At 48.2% G+C, this 21,122-nt stretch overlaps 2 protein-coding genes across 2 annotated transcripts; one reads left to right on the top strand and one right to left on the bottom strand.

Moving 5' to 3' along the window:
* Positions 1–101: 101 nt before the first annotated feature.
* Positions 102–10,685, bottom strand: ESCO2 (establishment of sister chromatid cohesion N-acetyltransferase 2). Its single transcript, XM_072332074.1, is given in 12 exon segments — positions 102–814; positions 1,698–1,879; positions 2,219–2,362; positions 2,823–2,912; positions 3,395–3,526; positions 3,873–3,993; positions 5,914–5,971; positions 6,729–6,816; positions 7,608–8,541; positions 10,242–10,301; positions 10,593–10,645; positions 10,647–10,685. Coding segments are annotated over 12 exon segments (2,040 nt in total). The 3' UTR covers positions 102–675.
* Positions 10,686–10,932: 247 nt separating this feature from the next.
* CCDC25 (coiled-coil domain containing 25) lies at positions 10,933–20,991 on the top strand. The gene is made up of 9 exons (XM_072332813.1): positions 10,933–11,093; positions 13,371–13,418; positions 14,210–14,249; positions 15,203–15,254; positions 15,730–15,805; positions 16,360–16,463; positions 17,545–17,747; positions 18,872–18,917; positions 20,087–20,991. Exons 1-9 carry the CDS (start codon positions 11,069–11,071, stop codon positions 20,114–20,116), a joined length of 624 nt encoding a protein of 207 aa, XP_072188914.1. The 5' UTR covers positions 10,933–11,068; the 3' UTR covers positions 20,117–20,991.
* Positions 20,992–21,122: the final 131 nt, after the last annotated feature.

Genomic DNA, 21,122 nt, shown 5'->3' with positions numbered 1-21,122 from the left:
CAGCTCGAAGCTACTGCTATTTCTTCCTCTGAACTGTAATGAAGAGAGCTTTGGAAATGTTTCCGTGCCCTTCTGTGCACAGAAATGAGCTCAAACCAGCTGCATTTTGAACACTTTTATTGACCAAGCAAATCACAGCAGCACAACACTGCAAAGGTTCCAGACCTTGGGCACTGGGAGGCTGAGGGAAATCCTGCCCCGTGTTCTCATTGTAACACATCAACACAAGTTTAGGGACAGCTTCCCACCTCTGCCCCAGCCCTTTACATTCAGCAGCCATTTCCAAGCAGCTTTCTCACAACAGTGCACATCAGGAATGATGCTTTCCACAGCAAGTGCATGGAGAGCTCAAAACACCCGCACACCAGGGAGGGGGGTGGAAGGAAACAATTAGCTTTATATTAATGAATTCAAACTCTTCAAGAAATTAAGTTATTTGACATAAAACTTAAAGATTTAGTTTTCTTTCTATCTGCAATCCAAGCAGGCTTCCTTGCATTCACAGCATCCGCCACCACCATACACAAGGTGATGCCTCCCCAACAAGCGTAGGAAGAAGAGCGAGCGCTCAGCAGGAAGCCAGAGTTCACCAGGCCTTAACATGAAAAGCGTTACTTGTAAAGCAACACAGTCATTGGAAGCGATTGGAACTACTCACAACTCGTGGTAATCCGGTCAGTTGCCATAAACAAAGTTGTAGACGAGGAAGGTGGGTGTTTGGCAGTACTCGGCTGCAAACTGTTTGCCATCCGGTGTGGGGTCAGAGAAGGCGATGTCCTCGGTGCTCAGGTAGCTGCCATACATGAATGTGCTCCTGGGGTAGAAGAGAGCTGTCAGAACCACAGTGTGACCCACGGGACTGTCACCCCAGCCCCTCTCTATAGGTAGCTGATACAGAACCAAAAGGGGGTGTGAGACCCCCCTCGTTATGAAGCTCTGGCTTCAGGGCAACACCACCCACAGAGGGAGTGGGAACCGATTGACTTTCAGAATACTGAACTCAAACCATAATGGAATAGCTTTATATATACATATAAATACAGGCATATACATACAAGGCAAATATATACATATAAATATACTTTCTGTGCACGTATATATTACATACACTGTGAGTATATGTATATTAATGGCTACATATTACTACAGGCTCGTGGAGCTAGAGGCGTTCCCTATGAACAGACTGAGGGGATGCTTGGTTGGTTTATTTTCTTTTACTTGATTTTTTTTATCCTCAAATCCTCCTCCATGTTTTGCTTCAGCCAAACACACTTGAAAAGTTCACAATTTCCTGCCTGGAAAACACTTGGTGTTTGGGCCCAATTTATCCAGTACAACAATAACATTAAAAATACTCTTTCCTAACAAGCAGAGTTTCCCTTGGAAATTGCAGTCCTTGTAGCTGTGTGTTCCAGTTATACTCAGCCATAAGAGTTTGGCTCACCTTCGAGTCAGATTTCAGATACACATTGTTTAAGTACTGTATATAAATACCTGTCCACCACTTGACACTCCACTGATGCAGCTCCACGCTGTTCCTTTGGATCCTATCATTGGCAGAAGCTACAGGCTGCCACGAGGCCTCTTATCAACCTCCTTAGGGCCAAACCAGCCACAGGACAACGATACTCATGACCACCCCTTTGCTTCAATCCCTTCCTCCCTCTCCCAGCTCCCACCCTGCTGCAGTTCCATACCTGACCACATCCACCAAGCGCCGTGCGATGCCCCTCCTGCGTGTGGGGCCGAACACCCAGATCCTGCTGACACCACACACTGCAGGCTCAGGCTCTGTGGAGCAACGCCATGCCCGGTGTTGCTGCAGGGCATCCTGCCCAGGGCTCTGTGTAGTGCTGGGCTCAGACAGCACCCTGAAGGCCTGCAGAGACAAAGAGAAGCATTGAGCTGTTCTCTTTTGGGACACAGAGACATCAAGTAATACCAGCTTTACCTCCTGCAGCCTGATCTGGTGGTTGGCAACCCTGCACATAGCAGGGGGTTGAAATTAGATGATCATTGTGGTCCTTTTCAACCCAGGCCATTCTAAACACCAGCCATGCAAACCCAACTCCTGTTAGCAACAGGCTGATACAAGCACAAGCTTTCCTTTAATTTTACCCTTTCCCATCGTGCCAAAGGTTATGATTCCCAATATACACCAAGAGCCCCCAGCTACCAGCCTGTAGTTCCCCCTTCTCCTCACACAATTAACACGCACCTGTTTGATTGATTCAGCCACCAGGCACCCAACAATCATCTTCTCGTTGGACACAAACAAGTAGGTTTTAGTCTTGGCTGGACAACTCAAGGCAACTTGCTTGAAGCCCAGTTCGTTATCTACGATCTCTCGCACGTCTTCTGCCTGAAACAAAAGGAGGCTGTGGATGCCCCATCCCTGCAGGCATTCAAGGCCAGGCTGGATGTGGTTCTGGGCAGCCTGGGCTGCTGGTTGGTGACCCTGCACACAGCAGGGGGTTGGAACCAGATGGTCATTGTGGTCCTTTTCAACCCAGGCCATTCTGTGATTCTATGGAACTCACTTCCTCCAAATAATCCCTGTAGATGTCAGAGGCCACAGATGGGGCCTGCGCAGCCTGAGCTGGTGGGGGCACCCAGCCCATGGAAGGATGTGGGGCTGTGGGGCCACAAGGTCCCTTCCAAAGCAGCCATTATGTGATACTCTGACCCTTGCTCTGTTCTCCTGTAGGCCTTCTGCATTCCAAGCAATGTATGACTGTGTGAACTGAGGCATTCAGGGATCTGAGCCATGAAAAAAAAAAAGCTCATCTACAACACAAACCCCAAAATAAACAAACATGTACCTTCTTGACTGCATATTTCGGGTCATCTGGAAGAATCAATACGATTTTCCCATCCCAGAACTCTGCCACAACTCGTTCTTTCTTCCAACACTGCCACAGTGAGAGAGGGGAATAGAAAAAAAACAAGTCAGTGGTTTAGCAAGAGAGGAAGTGATTCAGTGAAGATTCTGGCAGATGAAGCTGTAATTTGAACCACCTCAGCTTTCAGGAATAAAGTCAAATCACATTCATCAAACTGATGAACACAGTTGCTGGCACTGCACGCTGCTTACACTTTAACCTCCCATCTGGCTGACAAAACATTTGCCTGCAGCTGTCTCAACTTAATACCTGGATGAGATGGGCTGTTTCCTCTTTGCTCAGAGGGCAGTGAGGCACAGCTGCTCAAAGAGCTGTGGGTGCCCCATCCCTGGATACACACAAGACCATGGGTGGGCTCTGGGCAGCCTGGATTAGTGAGGGGGGCAACCAGCTCATAGCAGGAGCTGGAACTAAATAATCTTTAAGCTCCCTTCCAACACTCTGGGATTCTCCCGTGTCCTTCAGAGATGTGAATGCAGCCGTGGCCTTACCACATATCTGAGGCACTCGAGGAATCTCTCGTGGTACTGGATGTGCTGGGCTTCATCCTCAGGGCTGGCAGCTGTGTATATCATGCCACATGATTTGCAGGCGACAGTACCAAAATGCTTCTGTCCGGCATCCTAGTGAGAAGCAGAGATGGTTAAGCATAAATGACACGTGATCAGAAGATCAAAAACCATGTTTAGTTTAAAGGAACGAGGTTAAGAATTGGTTATAGCAACAGTAATGGAAGATTAAAACGTTTTGGTTTCATTTGTTTATATGAGGAGCTTATTTGTAGAATACTTCACAGTGCTGGGTTATACATTTCCATGCTGCCTCGGCTGCCATTTGCTGTTATAGTAGACACAGTGTGGTTTGTTTGAGGCTTATACGTAAGGAAATCTGCTTATTGCTTAACCTCAAGACATGTCTTATGTCCTTGTCACTGTGTCACGAGCCACCCCACGGACCCAGCATCCTTACAATGATCATCTGATCGTTGGATTGCTTGCAGAGCTCTCTTGCTTTCTTGCTCTTCTGCACACCGTGAGGCAATTTTGCAGGCGGACTGGAGCCAAATGGAGAACTCAGTTCATCCAACGCCCTAAAAATCATTTCAGAAAGACGTCAGCTGGTCATTCACACAAAGGTTAGATTCACACATCAGACACCCAGGGCAGGGTTGTGACTTTTATTAACACAACACCCCAAAACTGAGATACAGCAAAGCTTGTTGACAACTGCGATGACAGCTGCTTCTTGGAGAGTGAGGAGGGCTCAAGGCAAAACAGGAGCTGCACAGTTATCAAGCTCATGATTAAGCACCCCCTCACTTCCACAGCCATCCTATCTCCAGGATACTGGGACACTGCCACTAGCTGGAACTCAGCAGTCTCTTGAACAGCCAAAGGGATACAACAGAGGAGACAGGGCCAGATCTACGAAGCATGGGAACTGGAGGTGAAGAAATACATACCCAAACCCAGTTCTCCAGCCTCAAACCATGGGCTTACTTGGAGCTAGGAAGTCCCACACAGACTCAGCGCTTCTAGCTGGAAACCTCACCCCCAAGTCTGGGATCCAAAGGAACAAAACCTGCCCTAAAGAGACTTTTTGATATACTCCTATTAAGTTTAATACATAAACTTAGGGCTGTAATCATGCTTTCAAAAACACGCTTGTAGAGAGAAGCCCTCCTTACTGCAGATGTGAAAGAAGAGTGGATGGTGAACTCAGCACTCCAGAACAAGGCATGGAAAGCCTCTGTGTGCTGAATCACATATAGGACTAGGAAACTCCATGCCAAAGATGAGAGTGGAGAGCATAAAGCTGCCGTGTGGAGCTTGGGGGGTTTATAACATCCCCAGCAGGACTGGGGGAGATGAGCAGAAGGGATGCAGCCCTGAATGCCTGTGATTGTAAGTGCAGCTGGCAGAGGGAACTCATGTCTCAATGCACAACTCTGTGAGCCCTGGTGTGAGGGCTCAGTGTGTGCAGCTCAGGACAGCTGACCCAAGCTTGATTTGGGCACCCTGTGACACAAAGCAAGGACGAGGGTCCTATTCTGCCATCTCAGCAGGAGTGCCATCGTCATCTGAGATTACCTTACACAGCTTCAGGTATTCCTGTGCAGTGAGGAAAGCTGACTACCAATCACACATCAGCATCAGCAACGCTTCCCTCTCAAGGAGAACAAAAGATTGATCTCCAGTTACCTATGGGTTTCAATTTAGATGGGGAAGCTTTAGCTGAGACCCACTGCGACTTGTTATTAACTGCACAGTTTTCCTTCAGACTTCCATAGCATGGCATTTCATAAGCAATCTCAGAGTGGGAAACTCTTAGAGTCGTGCAATGAACCTTAACGTGGAACTCAGAGATACACCAAACTAATTGATAGATTCGGGTACTAAGGAGAATTTCCAAAGCAAAAAACTTCACATAGGAAAAGCTTGTGTACATCAGCTCCCCGAGAGACAACAGCAGATCCAAAGCTGATGAGCAATTAATCACAAACACCAGGCTTTGCACATATTCCAGGGGTTCCACTTGCACCACGGAAGGTATGTGAAAAGCCACATGAGGAAGGAAAGCAAATACTGCAATCAGATCTTGCTTTCAACACTCTTCTGTGGCAAAGGACTACCGTAGCTCGACAAGTTGTGGAAGGTTTGTTTTGGCTCAATCTGAAATGATTTCAAGTGTTGGGGGGGGGGGAAGGAGAAGAGAAGCAGAAGCTCCTGTTAATTCTCACCCATTTCTGTTTGAACTTCTGCCTCGTCTTTTGCACCTGGATCAAAAGGGCAGAAGTTTGAGCGCTGCTGCATCAGAGCTGATCAACCACAAGCACCTGAGCGAAGCAGCTAACAAGAGGTTCAGCTCTGAAACAGGTGCTTCCCTGAGCCAACAAGCATTACTGCACTGCACCAAGATAGAAGGTTGGACTTTGAGACTGATGATATGCATATTTCAACGCTTATTCCGTCAATACAACACTCCTGATAGACAGCAAAGATGAACGTACCTCTTCTTGCTAGTATGGGGCCCACTGAATATGGGGTAGACAAGGGCATTCGAAGATGCTGCAAAAGATAAGTGACATTACAGTGGCTCAGAGACATATTTAGTCGCAGAACACGTTGATACATGGAAACAGAAGAAGTTGGGAAGCCTTAACATCAGGTTACAGCACGCAATATGCAGGTTTTAGGATAATATAGCATAGATGACAGTAAGGCTGTTGTTAGAAATGTGAGGTCTCAGAGGGCCAAGAAAGCATTCAATAAGAGCAAGAGGAAGACTCAGCAGTGCCTGCTAACAAGGGAGGAAATACGAAATCCAGGTGACAATCTAGAAACGAATCACTTGTGAGCAGGTAATTAACATCATTAAGACTTAAAGGACACCCCAACTTGCACACTTTAGAAAAAGGAAGCTCAGTTAAATCACCTTCAACTGACTATTGGCAGTAATTCGCTGGCAAAAGAAGCACAGAGGGGAGTTTCCTAGGTCATCATCAGGCACAAACTTCATGCATATAACCTTGTGGATATTTAGCTAGCAGACAGGCACATGCAAGAGTTGAAATTAAAGAGCATTCTTGCATTGGAAAGGGTTGGAAACAAAGTCTGAAGTAAGGATAGAAGGGAAACTGCTGCACTTAACAACAAGCAGGAGCAAAAGAAGTGAGAGGTAGCAACCCTCTGGGCAGCAGCTACCTATTAAACACTGGAGTTACCCCATCTCCTTCAAACCAGAAGCATCTCCCCCAAAAGCATTTCCCATGTACTGTGCAAACCAGCTGCATGAGAAGACCAAGACAGATAGAATTGAACTCACCCTTCTTAGTGTCTTCGCGTGGAGATTGGCTGGAAGGAATGCAATCGTCTGACTCGCAGGTTGTGGAAGAACTAATCTCACCATCATCCTGTAAATGAAGACAATCTTTTAAGGTAAAATACTCCCCAGCTCTCAGATAGCAGTTATAGAACCACACACAGTTCAGGCTCCCTTCCTGAAGTGCATTAACTGATGTCCTTCTATCCAGTTGATTCGCTCATCGCTGCATTTGTTTTGCGTTTCATTCTCTTGTTTGGATCATCAGCTTAGCATGTCTGGCACTCAGCTTTGCTTTCTGCTTCCATCTATATGTCTCTTAACAGCTTCTGGAAGCCTCCTGCAAGCATTTTCTATTAAAACCAAAGGCTGCCAAACTGATGGTTGCCTCCAACTCTGCCCTTTTCATAACACGGTCGTGTTATTTTCCATCTCCTCAGGGACACCAGACTGCACAATGTGAAACCGGATCAATGCAGGCATTCAAGGCCGGGCTGGATGTGGCTCTGGGCAGCCTGGGCTGCTGGTTGGTGACCCTGCGCATAGCAGGGAGTTGGAACCAGATGGTCATTGTGGTCCTTTTCAACCCAAGCTACTCTATGATGATAATGCAGATTGCTGTCAGCGCAAACACTGCACAGGCAGCTTTCTTCTCAGCCATCCTATTCAGAGCATTTCCCTGCAGCACACAGGGATGAAAACAAACTGGGCTTTTTACCACTGTTTTGTGCCTTCCTTCACACACCAACAAATCCACAGAGGTTCTCTTATGTAAAACCTAAATAAACATCTGGGCCGAGTAACCAGAGCATAGGCGAGACCCAGCAAACTCAGTGCATGTCACCTGAACACAAGTCAGGCCCTGCTGACACCTCTACTCACCGTGCTCCCTGCATGGCTGCGCTCTGCAGCCTCAGAAGGCTGAGAGGCAACATCAGGGCTGCCTGCACTTTGCTGCAGAGACACCTTCCCTTCGTGTGCAGTATTTCCCTCTTGATTTCCACAGCTCGGGAAGTTCTCGCTGTTGTTGTTTTCTCTCTTCGGAGGCACACTGGTACTTCTCGGTGCACCACCTGCATCGAGGCTTTTGTTGGCATCAGCTGAATGAGACCTGGAGGGATTCTGGACAGGCTTGAGGTCTAAGGGTGGTTTCTTAGAGTGCGACTTCTTGCCAGCAGAAAAGAATGCTGCTCCTGACTGAAGCCTCAGAGCTGGCTTCACCGTCATGCTGAGGACTCTGAAGGGCGAATCCATTTTCTTCTTAATTAAACAAGGAGTATTCTCTTTCTCCACGCTGGGTTTTTTAGGGGGTACGTCTGCTTTGACCTTCTTAAGGGCTTTGGGGGCAGTTTTGCCGTGCTTGGAAGCAGCCACAGACCTGGCTGGCTTTGAACTCGTGTTGCTGTTGACATTCACATTAACCTTCTCAGTCCTGCTGGCAGCCAAGGGACTCACACAACTGCCTCTCTCCCCAAAAGCTCCATTCTCACTCAGCTGTTTCCTCTCTATAATAGTGAGGTATCGCTTCTCCTTGCTATAAAAGGACAGCACAGGCACGGCGGGCTGGTACGAAGCAGCGGGCTTAGGGGATAAGTGGGAGGATAACTCCCTGCGTGTAGCAGTGGGGATGCTGGCAGCCTGCAGTGGGGACACATCCAACCTCCTCATTGGTGATGGCTTCACAGTGACAGCTCCACTTTCCTCGTCGCTGGAGCCAGGTGACCATTTGATCTGAGAAGAGAACCAGCGAGTTCTTGAGTTCTTGAGGCTCTCAGCAAAACCCAGCACCCTTCTTTTCACAGGAGTCTCAAAAGCCCTATGAAAACAACAAGGCAAAAACGTCACATACACTATTGACAGCTTTTCAGTTATACTTAAGGAAGGCTCCAGGTCCAGTCAGCCTAACAGCCTGCACCAGCATATGCCCTTTAACAAAAACAGACCCAAGGCTGCCTTGCTGTTTTCCAACAGCAAACCAATTACCCTTGTTAGAGCACACATCAACAGCCACTTTCCTTTCTGCTTTGAGTAAGGGGAAGCAAAAATCCCACCGCGTTTCACACCAGGTTCCAAAAGGCACGCACTGAACTCTCACACTGATGTATTTCAGAGCCTGTCAGGGCCTAAAGGGGATCCACATACACAAAGGACACATTCAGCAGTAACATATTTGCTTGCTGTAAATATTTACTGAGGAAAAAAAACCTCACTATCTCAGGAATTCGTCTGCCCAGTTCAGAAGTAAAACTTCACCCTTGGTTTCCCCCCCCTCCCCTGACATATTTTTGTGGGTGAAGGACAAAAGGAGCATGAGAAAAACCTCTTTTGCTGTGACAAAGTTACAAAGGGAAAGGAACAGCCTGTTCTCCAAGATAGAAAGCTCAGCTTCGTGCAGACTGCATTTGTGGGATAAGATATAGGATATATGTAAGTAAAAAACTCCTGGGGACTAAAAGTGCCCCTGGGGCGCAGCAGGTCCAGCACTGCCAGCCAGCTCAGGACAGCCCGAGCTTCTATGATCATTTGCAGACTTTCATAACCTGGAAAAGACTAAAACTCTATCACAAATAAATGGCAACATCAGAGTTTTCTTTCTTAGGTTCCTAAGCAATCATTTTCTTTGGGTTTCCATTGGTTTTGTGGCCCTCCTCGGGGCTCAATCCAACAGCTCCACATCTCTCCTGCACTGAGCACTCCACATCTGGATGCAGCACTCCAGCTGAGGTCACACAGCAGAACAGAGGGGCAGGATCCTCTCCCTGACCCTGCTGGCCACGCTGCTTTTGGTGCAGCCCAGGATACAGTTGGCTTTGTGAGCTGCTAGGGCACAGTGCTGACTCACGTCCAGCTGCCATCCACCTATACCTTCATGTTTCATCTAAAGACAGAGAACTCAATGGGAGCAATCCTGAATAGAAGGACTTGATGGTCCTGATGGATGAAAAGCTGGACATGAATCAGCAGCGTGCTCCTGCAGCCTGGAAGGCTTGAACTGCATCAACAGAGGGGTGCCAGCAGGGAAAGGGAGATGACTGTCCTCCTCTATTCTGCCCTTGTGAGGTCCCAGATGGAACTGTGCCCAGGCCTGCACTGTAAGGATGCAAAATCAGAGGTGGGCCATGAAGATGATCTAAGGGTTGGAGAGCCTGTCCTATAAAGACAGGTTGATGGAGTTGGGCCTGTTCAGCTTGGACAAGAGAAGTCAATGGGGGGAGACCTCACTGAAGCTGAATGGAGCTCACAAGCAGGAGGCAGACCGATGTTTTGCAGAGCCTGTTAGCAACAGGACAAAGGGGAGATGAGCTTAAACTAATTCAGATTAGATATAAAGGGGAAATCCTTTATTCAGATGGAGGTGAGGCCCTGGCACTGCTACCCAGGGCTGTGGGTACCCAAGGCCAGAGCTGGGGGGCACCCAGCCTATGGCAGCAAGGACTGGGGTCTGTAAGGTCCCTTCCAACCCAACCAGGCTGCGGTTCTACGTAAAGAAGGAAGATTTATAAGCAATTAACATACGTCTCAGTGGGGCTCTGGCTCCTCTTCTGTGAGCTCACAGCAGCCATGTTGCCACCTGCAGGAAGGCATTCGGAGTCAGGTGAGATCCATTGTAATTAAAAGCTATCGGTGAATGAAGGAAGAGAAGCCGAGGGGGGGGGGGGAGGGAGGGGGGTTGAATCCAGGGTAAAGGCCGCAATGTTTTAATTGAGCGTAAACAAACGACACAGAGGAGATTTCTGCTTCGAGTCCTAACCAAAGCCGTCCATACCCAAAGGGGGGGGGACGATAAGAAAGGAGAAGCCCCCCAAGAGGGCTCCAAACCCCCATAGACACCACAGAGCCCGCACCCCCCCCAGCCCCACTCCCCCTCACCTCAGCGCCGCCTCGATCACAGCCGCCAACGCTCCCGCGCCTTCCAAACCGCCGCGCATTCACCCGCCAGGCCGCCCATCCGTTTCTCATTGGCCGAACGCCTTGCCGCTCAACACACCTCGCAGGACTATTGGTCTGATCGCTGCCCGCCGCTCACATTTCAGCCAATCAGACGGTTGTTCCCACCCCGTAGCGGAAACTCCAACTCCCAGCATGCCTCGCGAGAACTGAGCAGCCTATGGGTGGTGGGGGGCGGTACCGGGGTATGCTGGGAGCTGTAGTTCGCAATGCACGCTGGGACTTGGAGGCTGAGGAAGCGCTTTGCTTCCTTGGCTTCACATCCGGGAGACTCGACGCACATTGATGACGTATGTGTGTGCCTTTTGGGTGCGCATGCGCACTGATCCTTTCCGGCCTACCGTAACCAGGAGCGGGTAGCGGAGCTCGGGTCGGGGTAGGCCGCGACCGCCGCTATGGTGTTCTACTTCACCTCCAGCGGTGAGTCCGCGGCGGGGCTGGGTCGGTTCTAGGCCGGTTTTAGGCCTGTTCTAGGCCGGTTTTAGGGCTCTTCTTGTGGGTCACTGTGGCAATGGAGCGTTCCCTGCACGGCGGTGGGGCCCCTCGGCCCTCACTGTGTTTGTCTACGTGTATTTTTTACTGCAAGTCAGCGTTCTTATATCGCCGCTTACCTCAGTTCTGGAGGTGAACTTCTTCCTAGAGAAGCACAGGAGCGTCCTTGCCCTTTATGTAAAGCAATGCTCACCAAATGGCCCTCCCGTCAATGTGGTCTCAGGGTCCCTTTAGTAGGGCAAGAGATTGTAACCCCCCCCCCCTCCCCCCACAGGTGTCACCTGAAGAGGTTCAGGTTTGGGTATGGGGAGGAAACTCTGTTTAGAAAGAGCAGTGATGCACAGCTGCCCAGGTTGATGGTGGGGTTACCTGGAGGTGTCCCAAAGCCATGGGGATGTGGCACTTTGGGGACATGGTTTAGTGGGCAGAAGGCACAGCAGCTTTATTAAGACACGAGGAGTGTCTGTGTGCCATAGTGCAGCGCAGTTAACCCTGCTGATGGTGTAAACCGTCTCCTGGATTGAGTCTAGTAGAAGATTTCTGTTGTGTTTTAAAAGTCATAGAAGAGGACACGGTGAGAAAGCCACTGTGGTTTGTTTAAGCTGTGTTGTACTGTTACTGATGTGTACACTGAGTTTAATTGCCCTCACAGATCAGAAAGCCATCTGGACCAAAAGCAGCATGGCCAGCAGCTTCAGGGAGGGGATCCTGCTCCTCTGCTCTGTGCTGTGTGACCTCCCCTGGAGTGCTGCATCCAGATGTGGAGTCCTCAGTACAGGAGAGACGTGGAGCTGTTATAGTGAGTTCAGGGGAGGGCCACAGAAACAATCCCAGTGGTGGAACTGCTCTCCTATGAGAGGACAGGCTGAGAGAGATGGGGCTGTGCAGCCTGGAGAAGAGAAGGCTGTGAGGTGACCTGATAGTGCCCTGTCGGTATCTAAAGTGGAGCTGTAAGAAGGAAGGGGACAGAGTCTGTTGCGATAGAACGAGGGGAAATAGTTTCAAACTAAAAGAGAGGAGATAGAGCTTGGGTATAAGGAAAGTGTTTTTCTATTGTAAGGGTAGTGAAACACTGGAACGGATTGCTCAGAGAGGTGGTGGATGCCTCATTCTTGAAGACACCCATGGTTGGGTTGGACAGGGCTCTGAACACCCCGCTGAGCTATAGATGGCCCATTTCATTGCAGGAGGGTTGGATGAGATACCCTTGAAAGGTTGCTTCCAATTCAATTGATTCTATGTCTCTAAATGATATAGGCTGGAAGCATTGTCTTGTTAGGGTAGTACACTCCCACTCTTTGCAGCATGGGATTCATGATCATGAAATCACTTGATATCTGAACATTTAATGTTGTGTTTCTGTGCAGCGTCTGCGTTCATAATGTTGAAGCAGGGACATGTTTCACCTTATTGGTGAGAAATCCAAAGTTCAGTGCCTCATTGTAGCTATGGGTGGCTCCGTCATCTGCTCAGAAAGCAGACTAGTTAAAACTGACACTGGTAGATAGGTATTTCCCACTGAGGAACTGGGATTTCCCTGCTGCTATATATGATGGCAGAGCATTATTGAAGCAGGTTGCAGCAGGGCTTCTTCTTACTGCAGCCTCTCTCTGCTGTGCTGGCTGTTGGGTCAGGTTTGCCAGAACTAGAAATGCTTTTGTTGCATTATGGAATGAGCCCTGAAGAAGAGAACAGAACATCATTGCTCAAAGTGGCCTGAAGGGATGCAGATAGGACAAATGAGTCTCTGTCTGGTGTTTGGCTAGCTTAGGGCTTTCAGTTATCTTGCAGATCTTAATTCTTTCAGCTCCCCAAGGGAGGTGAGCGTTGTGCTACTGCTTTGGGGAAGTGAGTTTGTTTCGCTTGACCACACAGAGTTAACACCAGACTGTAAACACAGCATTGGCATTCCTGGCTCAGGGCCTGTCTGCTTAATTGGACAGATTGTATCTGTGTAATTGGATAATCCAAACCACATGGGTGTTGAGGGTGTTTTGCCCGAGAGCTGTTCTGTGCTGGATAATCTTCAGTGGAAACTGCTGGAAAGAGAGTCCCCAAAGATCTGGAGGAGCTGCAAAACAATCTTGCAGCTTCAAGGAAAACAGTTCTCAGTGTAATTTCTATGGCCAGGGCCAATGCGTGGCTCATTCCTTGCACTGTTTGTCCTAAGCCCTTTTGATTTATTTTCCTCTTTCTATTCCTCAGTTGTCCCGACTGTTTACACCATTTACATGGGAAAAGACAAGTATGAAAGTAAGTATGCTGAAAGTAAGTATGCTGAAAGTAAGTATGCTGATGGATGAGGCAACTTGCCTGGGGTTAGGCCTGTGCGTGCCCAAGGTTATTTGGTTATTTTGTCTCTTCATTTGTTAATTGGATGTACTTGAAACCGTGCAAATCGTTCAGAGTTACCCCTCTGAAATCCACTTTTAGCTTGGATGGATCAACTTTAGACACAATAACTGGCTTCAAAACAACTGAAAACCAAACTAGCTGAAAAAATGAGCCAAGACAGCCTACAGAGATCGTATCTGATGACTTCCTTCAAGTCAGCTTCCCTCTTCCCTGCCTCCCCTCTTCAGTGTTCCTCTCCCTACTGAACACTGGTAGCGCAGAGACTCCCCGAGCCTTTCCTTCCCCTCAAGGTGAAGGTTCTGCTTCTGCTGCATCTCCTGTTTCCACATCAAGAGGCAGTGTGAAGCCATTCAAAGTGCATGGCTGTGTCTTTCCCTGAAAGTCTCCTTTTTAGATTGATATTTGGAGAGAAACATTTTCACATAAAACCGTCCGCGTGTGACATAAGGAGAGGAAAGGATGGAAGTTGGGGATCCTCTCACATCTCACAGACATTGTGTGTTCTCAGCATATTGGTTCCTGGCATAGCTACATGCAGCTGGGTGCAGCACTAAACCCTCTCAGCTCGATCCCTGTGCTCTGGCTGATCAATAGAGATTGATTTCTGCTCTGGTCAGGTCTCTGCAGGCAGTGTGATTTATTAGTGATGAGGTCCTTCGTTTCGCTCATTGCTGTTTTTCTTCTTGCAGATGAAGATCTAATAAAATACGGCTGGCCTGAAGATATCTGGTAAGTCCTGCAGCTCTGTGCACACCTTCATAAAGCACACTGCCTCTCTTGGTGCTGCTGCAATTCAAATCCCAACCCTTGTGCTGTCACAGTCACTTCAGAGTCCCTTTTCTCCCAAACCACTGAGCAGTTTAAATGCATTCCCAATGTGGAGATGGATTGCAGCAGCTTCAGGTGCAGATGCTGGGACGCTGTTTTGAATTCATTTTCCTACATCTCCCCTGAGTTTGGGGAATGTAGCCAGAAGCCTCCTGAGCAGCAGCGAATGCTGTGCCTATAGAATGCTATCTTGTTCCTTAGTGTCTGTTCCTCTGCACGTGCTTAATGTCACCCCTGTGCACACAGCAGATTTCTGCTGTCCTTTCCTGTACAGCAGCCATGGATTTTGGGTCTGTGAGCAAGAGCCTCTTGACATTTTAATTCTCCTCTACTAAAAGCTATGTCAGCTCTCAGCACACCCACATGGCTGTGGTCAGGCTGGCGAGAGGAAGCACTCCGTCGCACGTAGGTTGGTTTTGGCTCACAAGATCTCATCAGAAAAGAAAAACAAGATCAGGGGAGTTCCCACTCCTGGCAGCAGCAGTGGGTGGCATCTCTGCTGGCTGATTCAGACCCCTGCTTGTGCCTACTCCATGTACTGACAGCATGGTAGTCAACAAGCTCTGCAGAGGATATGTTGTCAGCAGCAAACTAAGTGGCATGGGAGTATTTTTCTAGCAGAAAAAGGTTTTGCTTTGGTTGGGTAACACATTGGTATAGCAGCATCACATGATGTGTAGATCAGGAGAGACATGGATCTGTTGGAGCGTGTTCAAAAGGGGGAACGTTGTTCTTTAGACTTTTGTCCATGGAGAAGCTGCTCTTTCAATATTTAGGAGGAAATCTTGTTTTCAGATGAGATGACAGCAATCTCTTACCTCCTGCTAAACGTGTGGGTTTCTTTTATTCTGTAGGTTTCATGTGGATAAGCTCTCTTCTGCACACGTGTATCTTCGGTTGCACAAGGTAAACCTGGGATGTGTCTTTAAAGAGCCCTAAATGGCATTCACCTGCATAGAGCTATGCAGTCCCATCTTGCAGTAGGCCCCGTGGGTTGAGACTGGCTGTACTCACATGAACACTGAGGCTCACAGGCTCCTGATGGGTACAGATAGCCACCTCTGTGAGGAGGCTGAATGACAGCTTCCATCACCAAGTAATTAGTGGAAGCAGAGGGAAGCTTTACGTGGCCCAACAGAACAAATGGTTTCTGACCTAACACCAAGCATGCGTCTGAGAGATAAAACCAGAGTGCACATCATTTGTTTCTCTCCTTAAAAATACTGTGAAGGATCTAGTAAAATGTCAAGAGGAGAAAGTGCTGGGAGTGTTTTGCAGAGCATCGCGTCCTGCTCCTGGCTGTGGTGTGCTCTTCTGTGTGCTCCTCAGTCCCTGCAGCTCCTTCTCACTTGCATGGCTGACACTATATGCTCTGTCACAGGGGCAGACGGTGGATGACATTCCTAAAGAAGTTCTGATAGACTGTGCCCACCTGGTGAAGGCTAACAGCATCCAAGGTGGGTCCCCTTCCCATTGGGGCTGGGTGTAAGGTGTTTGTGGTGGGTGTTTCTGCTCCACACAAGAGTGTGTGTGAACAAACATCTGTGAAAGCTGCTGCTCTGTTCTCCGTTAAGTCAGTGCCTGCTGGTCTTATGGGAAGCAGATGTCACTTACAGCTGCCGAGGCTGCTTGTTAAGCTTTCAGAAGGAGGAGTTTGAAATCTCTGCAATTCTTGTTTGTGCCTCCACGCTGCTGCCTGAGCCAGAGAGTCCTTGCAGGCTCTTCCCTCACACCACCTTGGGGCCCCCTTCCATAGCAGTCGCTCTTCTGGCAAAGACAGCCTCCATCTGGAGTTAGTTAGCACTGCTTGCAGCGCTCGTGTTACTGCAGAAATTGATGTGGTGGTGGTTTTTGTTTCATTGTAATACTGGAAGGACTTCTCCTTTTTCTTCTTTTTTGCCTCGTTAGTCATGTTGGTGACAATAATCACTGTCGGAGTTTGCATTTGCACAGAAGTCTTTCAGCAGGGAGAGAATAGAAATGTTTCTTTCCTTTCTCCTCTGCTCCATAGGTTGCAAGATGAACAATGTCAACGTGGTGTACACGCCATGGACCAACCTGAAGAAGACTGCAGACATGGATGTGGGGCAGATTGGGTTTCACAGGCAGAAGGATGTAAGTGTTTGCTGCAAGCCAGCAACAGTGACCCAGTGACAGATTATCATACTTCCAGTTAGCAGTGGGTTGGGTTGTCTTCTGTATTTGCCCTGAAGGAAGAGAATCATCTAATTCCTGAAGCTTGAGAGAGATCCCCGGGACATGTTTAAACTTGCCATCAGCTGGGAATGCATGCTCTTCGTTAGCCTATGGCAGAGTGTAGCCTGTATGGGATGTTTGCAAATAGCAATGCAGTGTAGCTGATTGGTCTCTGCTAAACCCGAATGCTGTCACATGTCTGTTCTATTGGCTTGGATTTATCTGCACTACAGTCGTCTCTGTACGAGCAGTCAGTTTGGATCAGCTCACAAACACCAACGTGATCAGATGGCTGGAAGGACTCAGACGAGCTTGCTGTGCAGTTGAGGACTCAGTGGCATCCCTGAGACCCCCATTGCAGTGATGGCTGTGCTGTCTCTCCTTTGGGCTGTGTCTCACCACAGTGCTACCTCTGAATTTGTTAAACCTTTTGTAAGACAGAGCTGCTTAGTTTTGTTGTGGGGTCAGTCCAGCACACTGAGCAGTTCCAAGGCCCAAGCTGTGTCCCCTAATGATGTTAAGCATAAACTATGTATATATATAGCTTGGTTGCTGGGATAGAAAGCTCTCTAGAGGTGCAGTTATTTGACTCAAACAGGTCCATACCAGGACAGGAAATGCAGAAAACACTGAAAACTACAGAATTAGCAGCATGTGAGTTTCCCTTCCCCAAGTGGTGAATGGAGACCTGCTGCCACCGCCTCAGGAATCAGCAGAGACCAGTTTTTATCTCTTGGCTTCTTTGCTAAGGCATATGCCAAGAAAACAAATTAGACACGCTTATGTACTCAGCAATGCTTGTGCTTGTTAGTTGTGGGCCTTCATTTGCTGTTACACAACCCATTGAATAGGACAAGGTGGCTGTGATTTCCCTTTGCATCTGTTTTTGTGGGATTCAGCCACGTGTAAAGCAGAAATAGGCTATTTTCTTTCCATAGACAAAGTGCCAGAGTAAAAAGTATTTTTTTTTATAAGGATCATAGTTCTTTGCACTCCAAAGGTGAAAATGCTGACGGTGGAGAAGAAGGTGAATGAGATACTGAACCGATTAGAGAAGACAAAAGTGGAGCGTTTCCCAGACCTGGCTGCTGAGAAGGAAGCCCGTGACAGAGAAGAGAGGAATGAGAAGAAAGCCCAAATCCAGGAGATGAAGCGGAAGGAAAAGGAAGAGATGAAGAAGAAGAAAGAGCTGGAAGAACTTAGGTAAGTCATAAATTGCAGTGCCAATGTTGAGTTTCTGTGGTTTTCATCAGCGCAAGGGGAGAGTCATGGGTCAGCAGTTTCTGTGTAATGGTTGGCCCAGCATTACTCAGTGTTCAGCTGACCTGCTCTAGCATAGATGTCTGCATGGCCCAGTGATTCCCTTTGTCTTGACAATATAAATGCATTTCCCCCTTTTTTTTTCCTAAAATAAACCTGGATGTTTAACCATTGTGAAAAGAAAGGACGGTGTCTTTTGAAATCTGTCCCTGACTTGGGAGAAATTGGGTGAGCCACTTGTCTCTGTGGGATGGGAGCAATCTATTGGGTTCCAGCTTTCAGCTTTGTGTAAGTCTTGGAAAGCACTGAGCCACAGGCTGAGTTCTTTGGCTTCCTGTTGCATCGCCGTTGTTAATGAAACGTGTGATTCCTCAGTTTTCCTCTGTAAGCAATTGCATGCTCCTTTGAACACAGAGTGAATGGTGCTTTACAGTGTCATGTTGACCTTTCTGTCATCCAGCTACCAAACCTGCAGCGGCATGGGGGAGCTCATTCCTCCCTCCTGCCTGTCCCGTACAGACCTGGATGTGCCAACTGACCAAAGGCTTGCTTTGAAGTACAATAGACTTTATTGTAGTAAGCTGTATTTATATGGGAATGATTATGAGACTGGAATTTGAAAAACTCAAAGACTCAGTACATGTAAAGATCCTAATAAGGGGCACATCTGTGCTGTTGAGGAAGGGCTCTGCCTTCCTGATGAGTCAGCATAGCACCTGTGCTTTCTTCTGTTGTTTTCAATAGCTAAAGAGAGTAAGATAACCAATAAGATCTTAGAATCGTAGAATGGCTTGGGTTGAAAAGGACCACAATGACCATATAGTTTCAACCCCCATCCTACATGCGGGGTCACCAACCAGCAGACCAGGCTGCCCAGAGCCACATCCAGCCTGGCTTTGAATGCCTGCAGGGACAGAGCATCCACAGCCTCCTTGGGATAACCCTGAGTTCAGAAAGGAATTATTGGGTTTTTTTTTTGGGTACTTGATCCTATTTTATCAAAGTGCCTCTCTGCGTCGGTGGCTTTTGAAAACATATTGTGTAAGATGATATCATTTCCCTTTCAGGAGCTACTCATCGTTAATGAAGGCTGAGAACATGTCCTCCAATCAGGTGAGAGCTGAGCAATGACCACAGAAACCTTTCAGAGACAGCTGAAATCCAATGCAGGATTGTGACGGTCCAGCTCCGCATTGCGGTCTGGTTTTAGTGACGCCCACATGACAGCGCACATCTTCTTTGCCCCTTCTCATTGAAGGGCACTGCCATACTCCTTGGCATTCAGAGAAGGCCCTAATGCTTGTATGTCTCCCAGGTGGAGCCTGGTGATGTGTACAGAGCCCTGTCAGTCCCCTTCCACCTGAATGAAGGAGCAGGGAGAGATTTAAGTGGGGCTCCAGGCTTGTCTGTCCTTGCTTGGTTGCAGAAGGGTCTCCCTGATGGTGGCAGAGATGACTTTCACGTGCTGCTTTGCTACTTCAAGTGAAGGGGAAAAATGCACATAACAAACAAATTGTAGACACAAGGATAACAGATCAGGGAGGGATGAGTATAGGTTCTGAGGAGCAGAGGGGAAGCTTGAAGTGATGTGCTTACAAAGAAGTACCACAACTGGGAGGAGCACAGGAGGGAAATGAGGTAGATCACAGGATGGCTTGGGTCTGAAGTCAAGCAGAGGTCCTGATGTGCACTGAGCGTGGCTGTGCTTTGCCTGAGGTCTGGCTTTTGTGAGGTCCTGGGCATGGAGGTCTTGCAGCTTATCTCAGTAACCTTCAGTTGAAAATGTGCCTTTTGTAAACTGTTAAAGGAGTTTGTGGTTTTCATGAGCTCTTCATTTTCTTCCTGGCCAGCATGCACGTCCCCTCTGAGAATTAAGTGTTGAAATGTGAGTGCCTCTTGACGCTTTGCAAGGGAGAGGAGCGGTGGAAATGGAGCACCAGGGGTCTCTTCCTCTCAGCTTCTGAGCCCTGCTTGGTGCCAGGCTGCTTTCCTTCTGCTGGGTCACGAAGTGGGACTGCCCATGAGGCTGCTCGTGAGAGCTCCATCTCTGATTCCTCCCAAACCGCAGCAGATGGGCTGCAGCTTCAGGGACAGCAAAGAGCAGCGGATATTTCACAATGCAGAGCTTCTCTTGGTGCTGTTCCCATTCCAGAACTGCTCTTGGGTGTTTGTACTGGGATGGGAGGAAGCCAGAATAAATGGCAACAGCGAATTCCTGCTGAGTTCACCACTTCACCATTTTCCACTTTGCTATGGTCCTGATTGTCTCTTTCTTCCCACAGGATGGCAACGATTCTGATGACTTTATGTAAATCAAGTCACTCTCCTTTCTCAATCCGAGGTGGTTTGGGATGTCTTAAATGTCACCGTCGCTAAGAATGCCAAAAAATCAAACCAAATAAGTGAACTCTGACTCCGTTTCTTCAGAAGCTGATTGATTCTCCTGGTGTCCCAACCAACCCTGAGCCATGGGCAACTTCTGGATGGAGAAGATCTCTATGCCTGCACGTACATCTCTTTTTATCAGGGACGTAGGTGTAAGGAAGCAAAATTGAGTTTCAGTCCTACAAAGACGATGCTATTTATTCTAGGAAAGGAATTGCTGTAGCTTTTAATTGGATGAGATTGAGAGAAATTGTGCTGTCTCACTGCTCTATTGGCAGCCTCGTGCTTCTGAAAGAGATGTCATTAATTTGGCATCGCCGGTGAGCCCCAAAGCCACCCTGCTGACTACACAGCTCTTCTCTCTGTGGTGGTGAAAGGCAGCATAGCCAGAATTCCCCCAAAGCTGGGGGTTTCCCTCTTTGACAAGCACACAGCTGCTCTGCAGACCCACCTGGCAGTAAGTGTGGCCGTTGGTTGCTGCTTTTTAACCACAGAGCTGCAGCTGGTCAAGGCTCCCAGCTGAGCTGATGGTGCAACCTACAAGAGCGTGTCATTGTGGGCTGTGATACGTGCCTTCAGCACAAGATGAGAACAGCCCCACAGTGTCATTCTTTTGAATTACACTTTATTTCTGGGCTGTTTTCTTGGAAACCTTCTCTTCAGAGAGAAGCTAACTAAGAAGGTTTTTACGCAGCCTGTCCTGTTCAGAGCTCTCTGTAAGGTTTTGTGGATAAGTCTATTGCGATAAATGTTGCAGCACCTGTATATATGCTATGATTAAATTCATATCAGGCTGCTAAAACGTGCTGGTGGCTGAGGGAGAGTGGAACTGTGGGGGGGTGAATTTGCTTGGGGGTCCCTGGTGGGGGGGCCCTGCGTGTAGCTATTCCCCCAGAGCTGGGCCCTGCTGGTTGTTTTGCCCCCTTCAGAGCT

This window comes from Excalfactoria chinensis, chromosome 3, assembly GCF_039878825.1.
Source record: "Excalfactoria chinensis isolate bCotChi1 chromosome 3, bCotChi1.hap2, whole genome shotgun sequence".
In the NCBI taxonomy this organism is placed as follows: domain Eukaryota; kingdom Metazoa; phylum Chordata; class Aves; order Galliformes; family Phasianidae; genus Excalfactoria; species Excalfactoria chinensis.
Note: the sequence above shows the minus strand (reverse complement) of the source record. Positions and strands in the feature narration are given on the sequence as shown.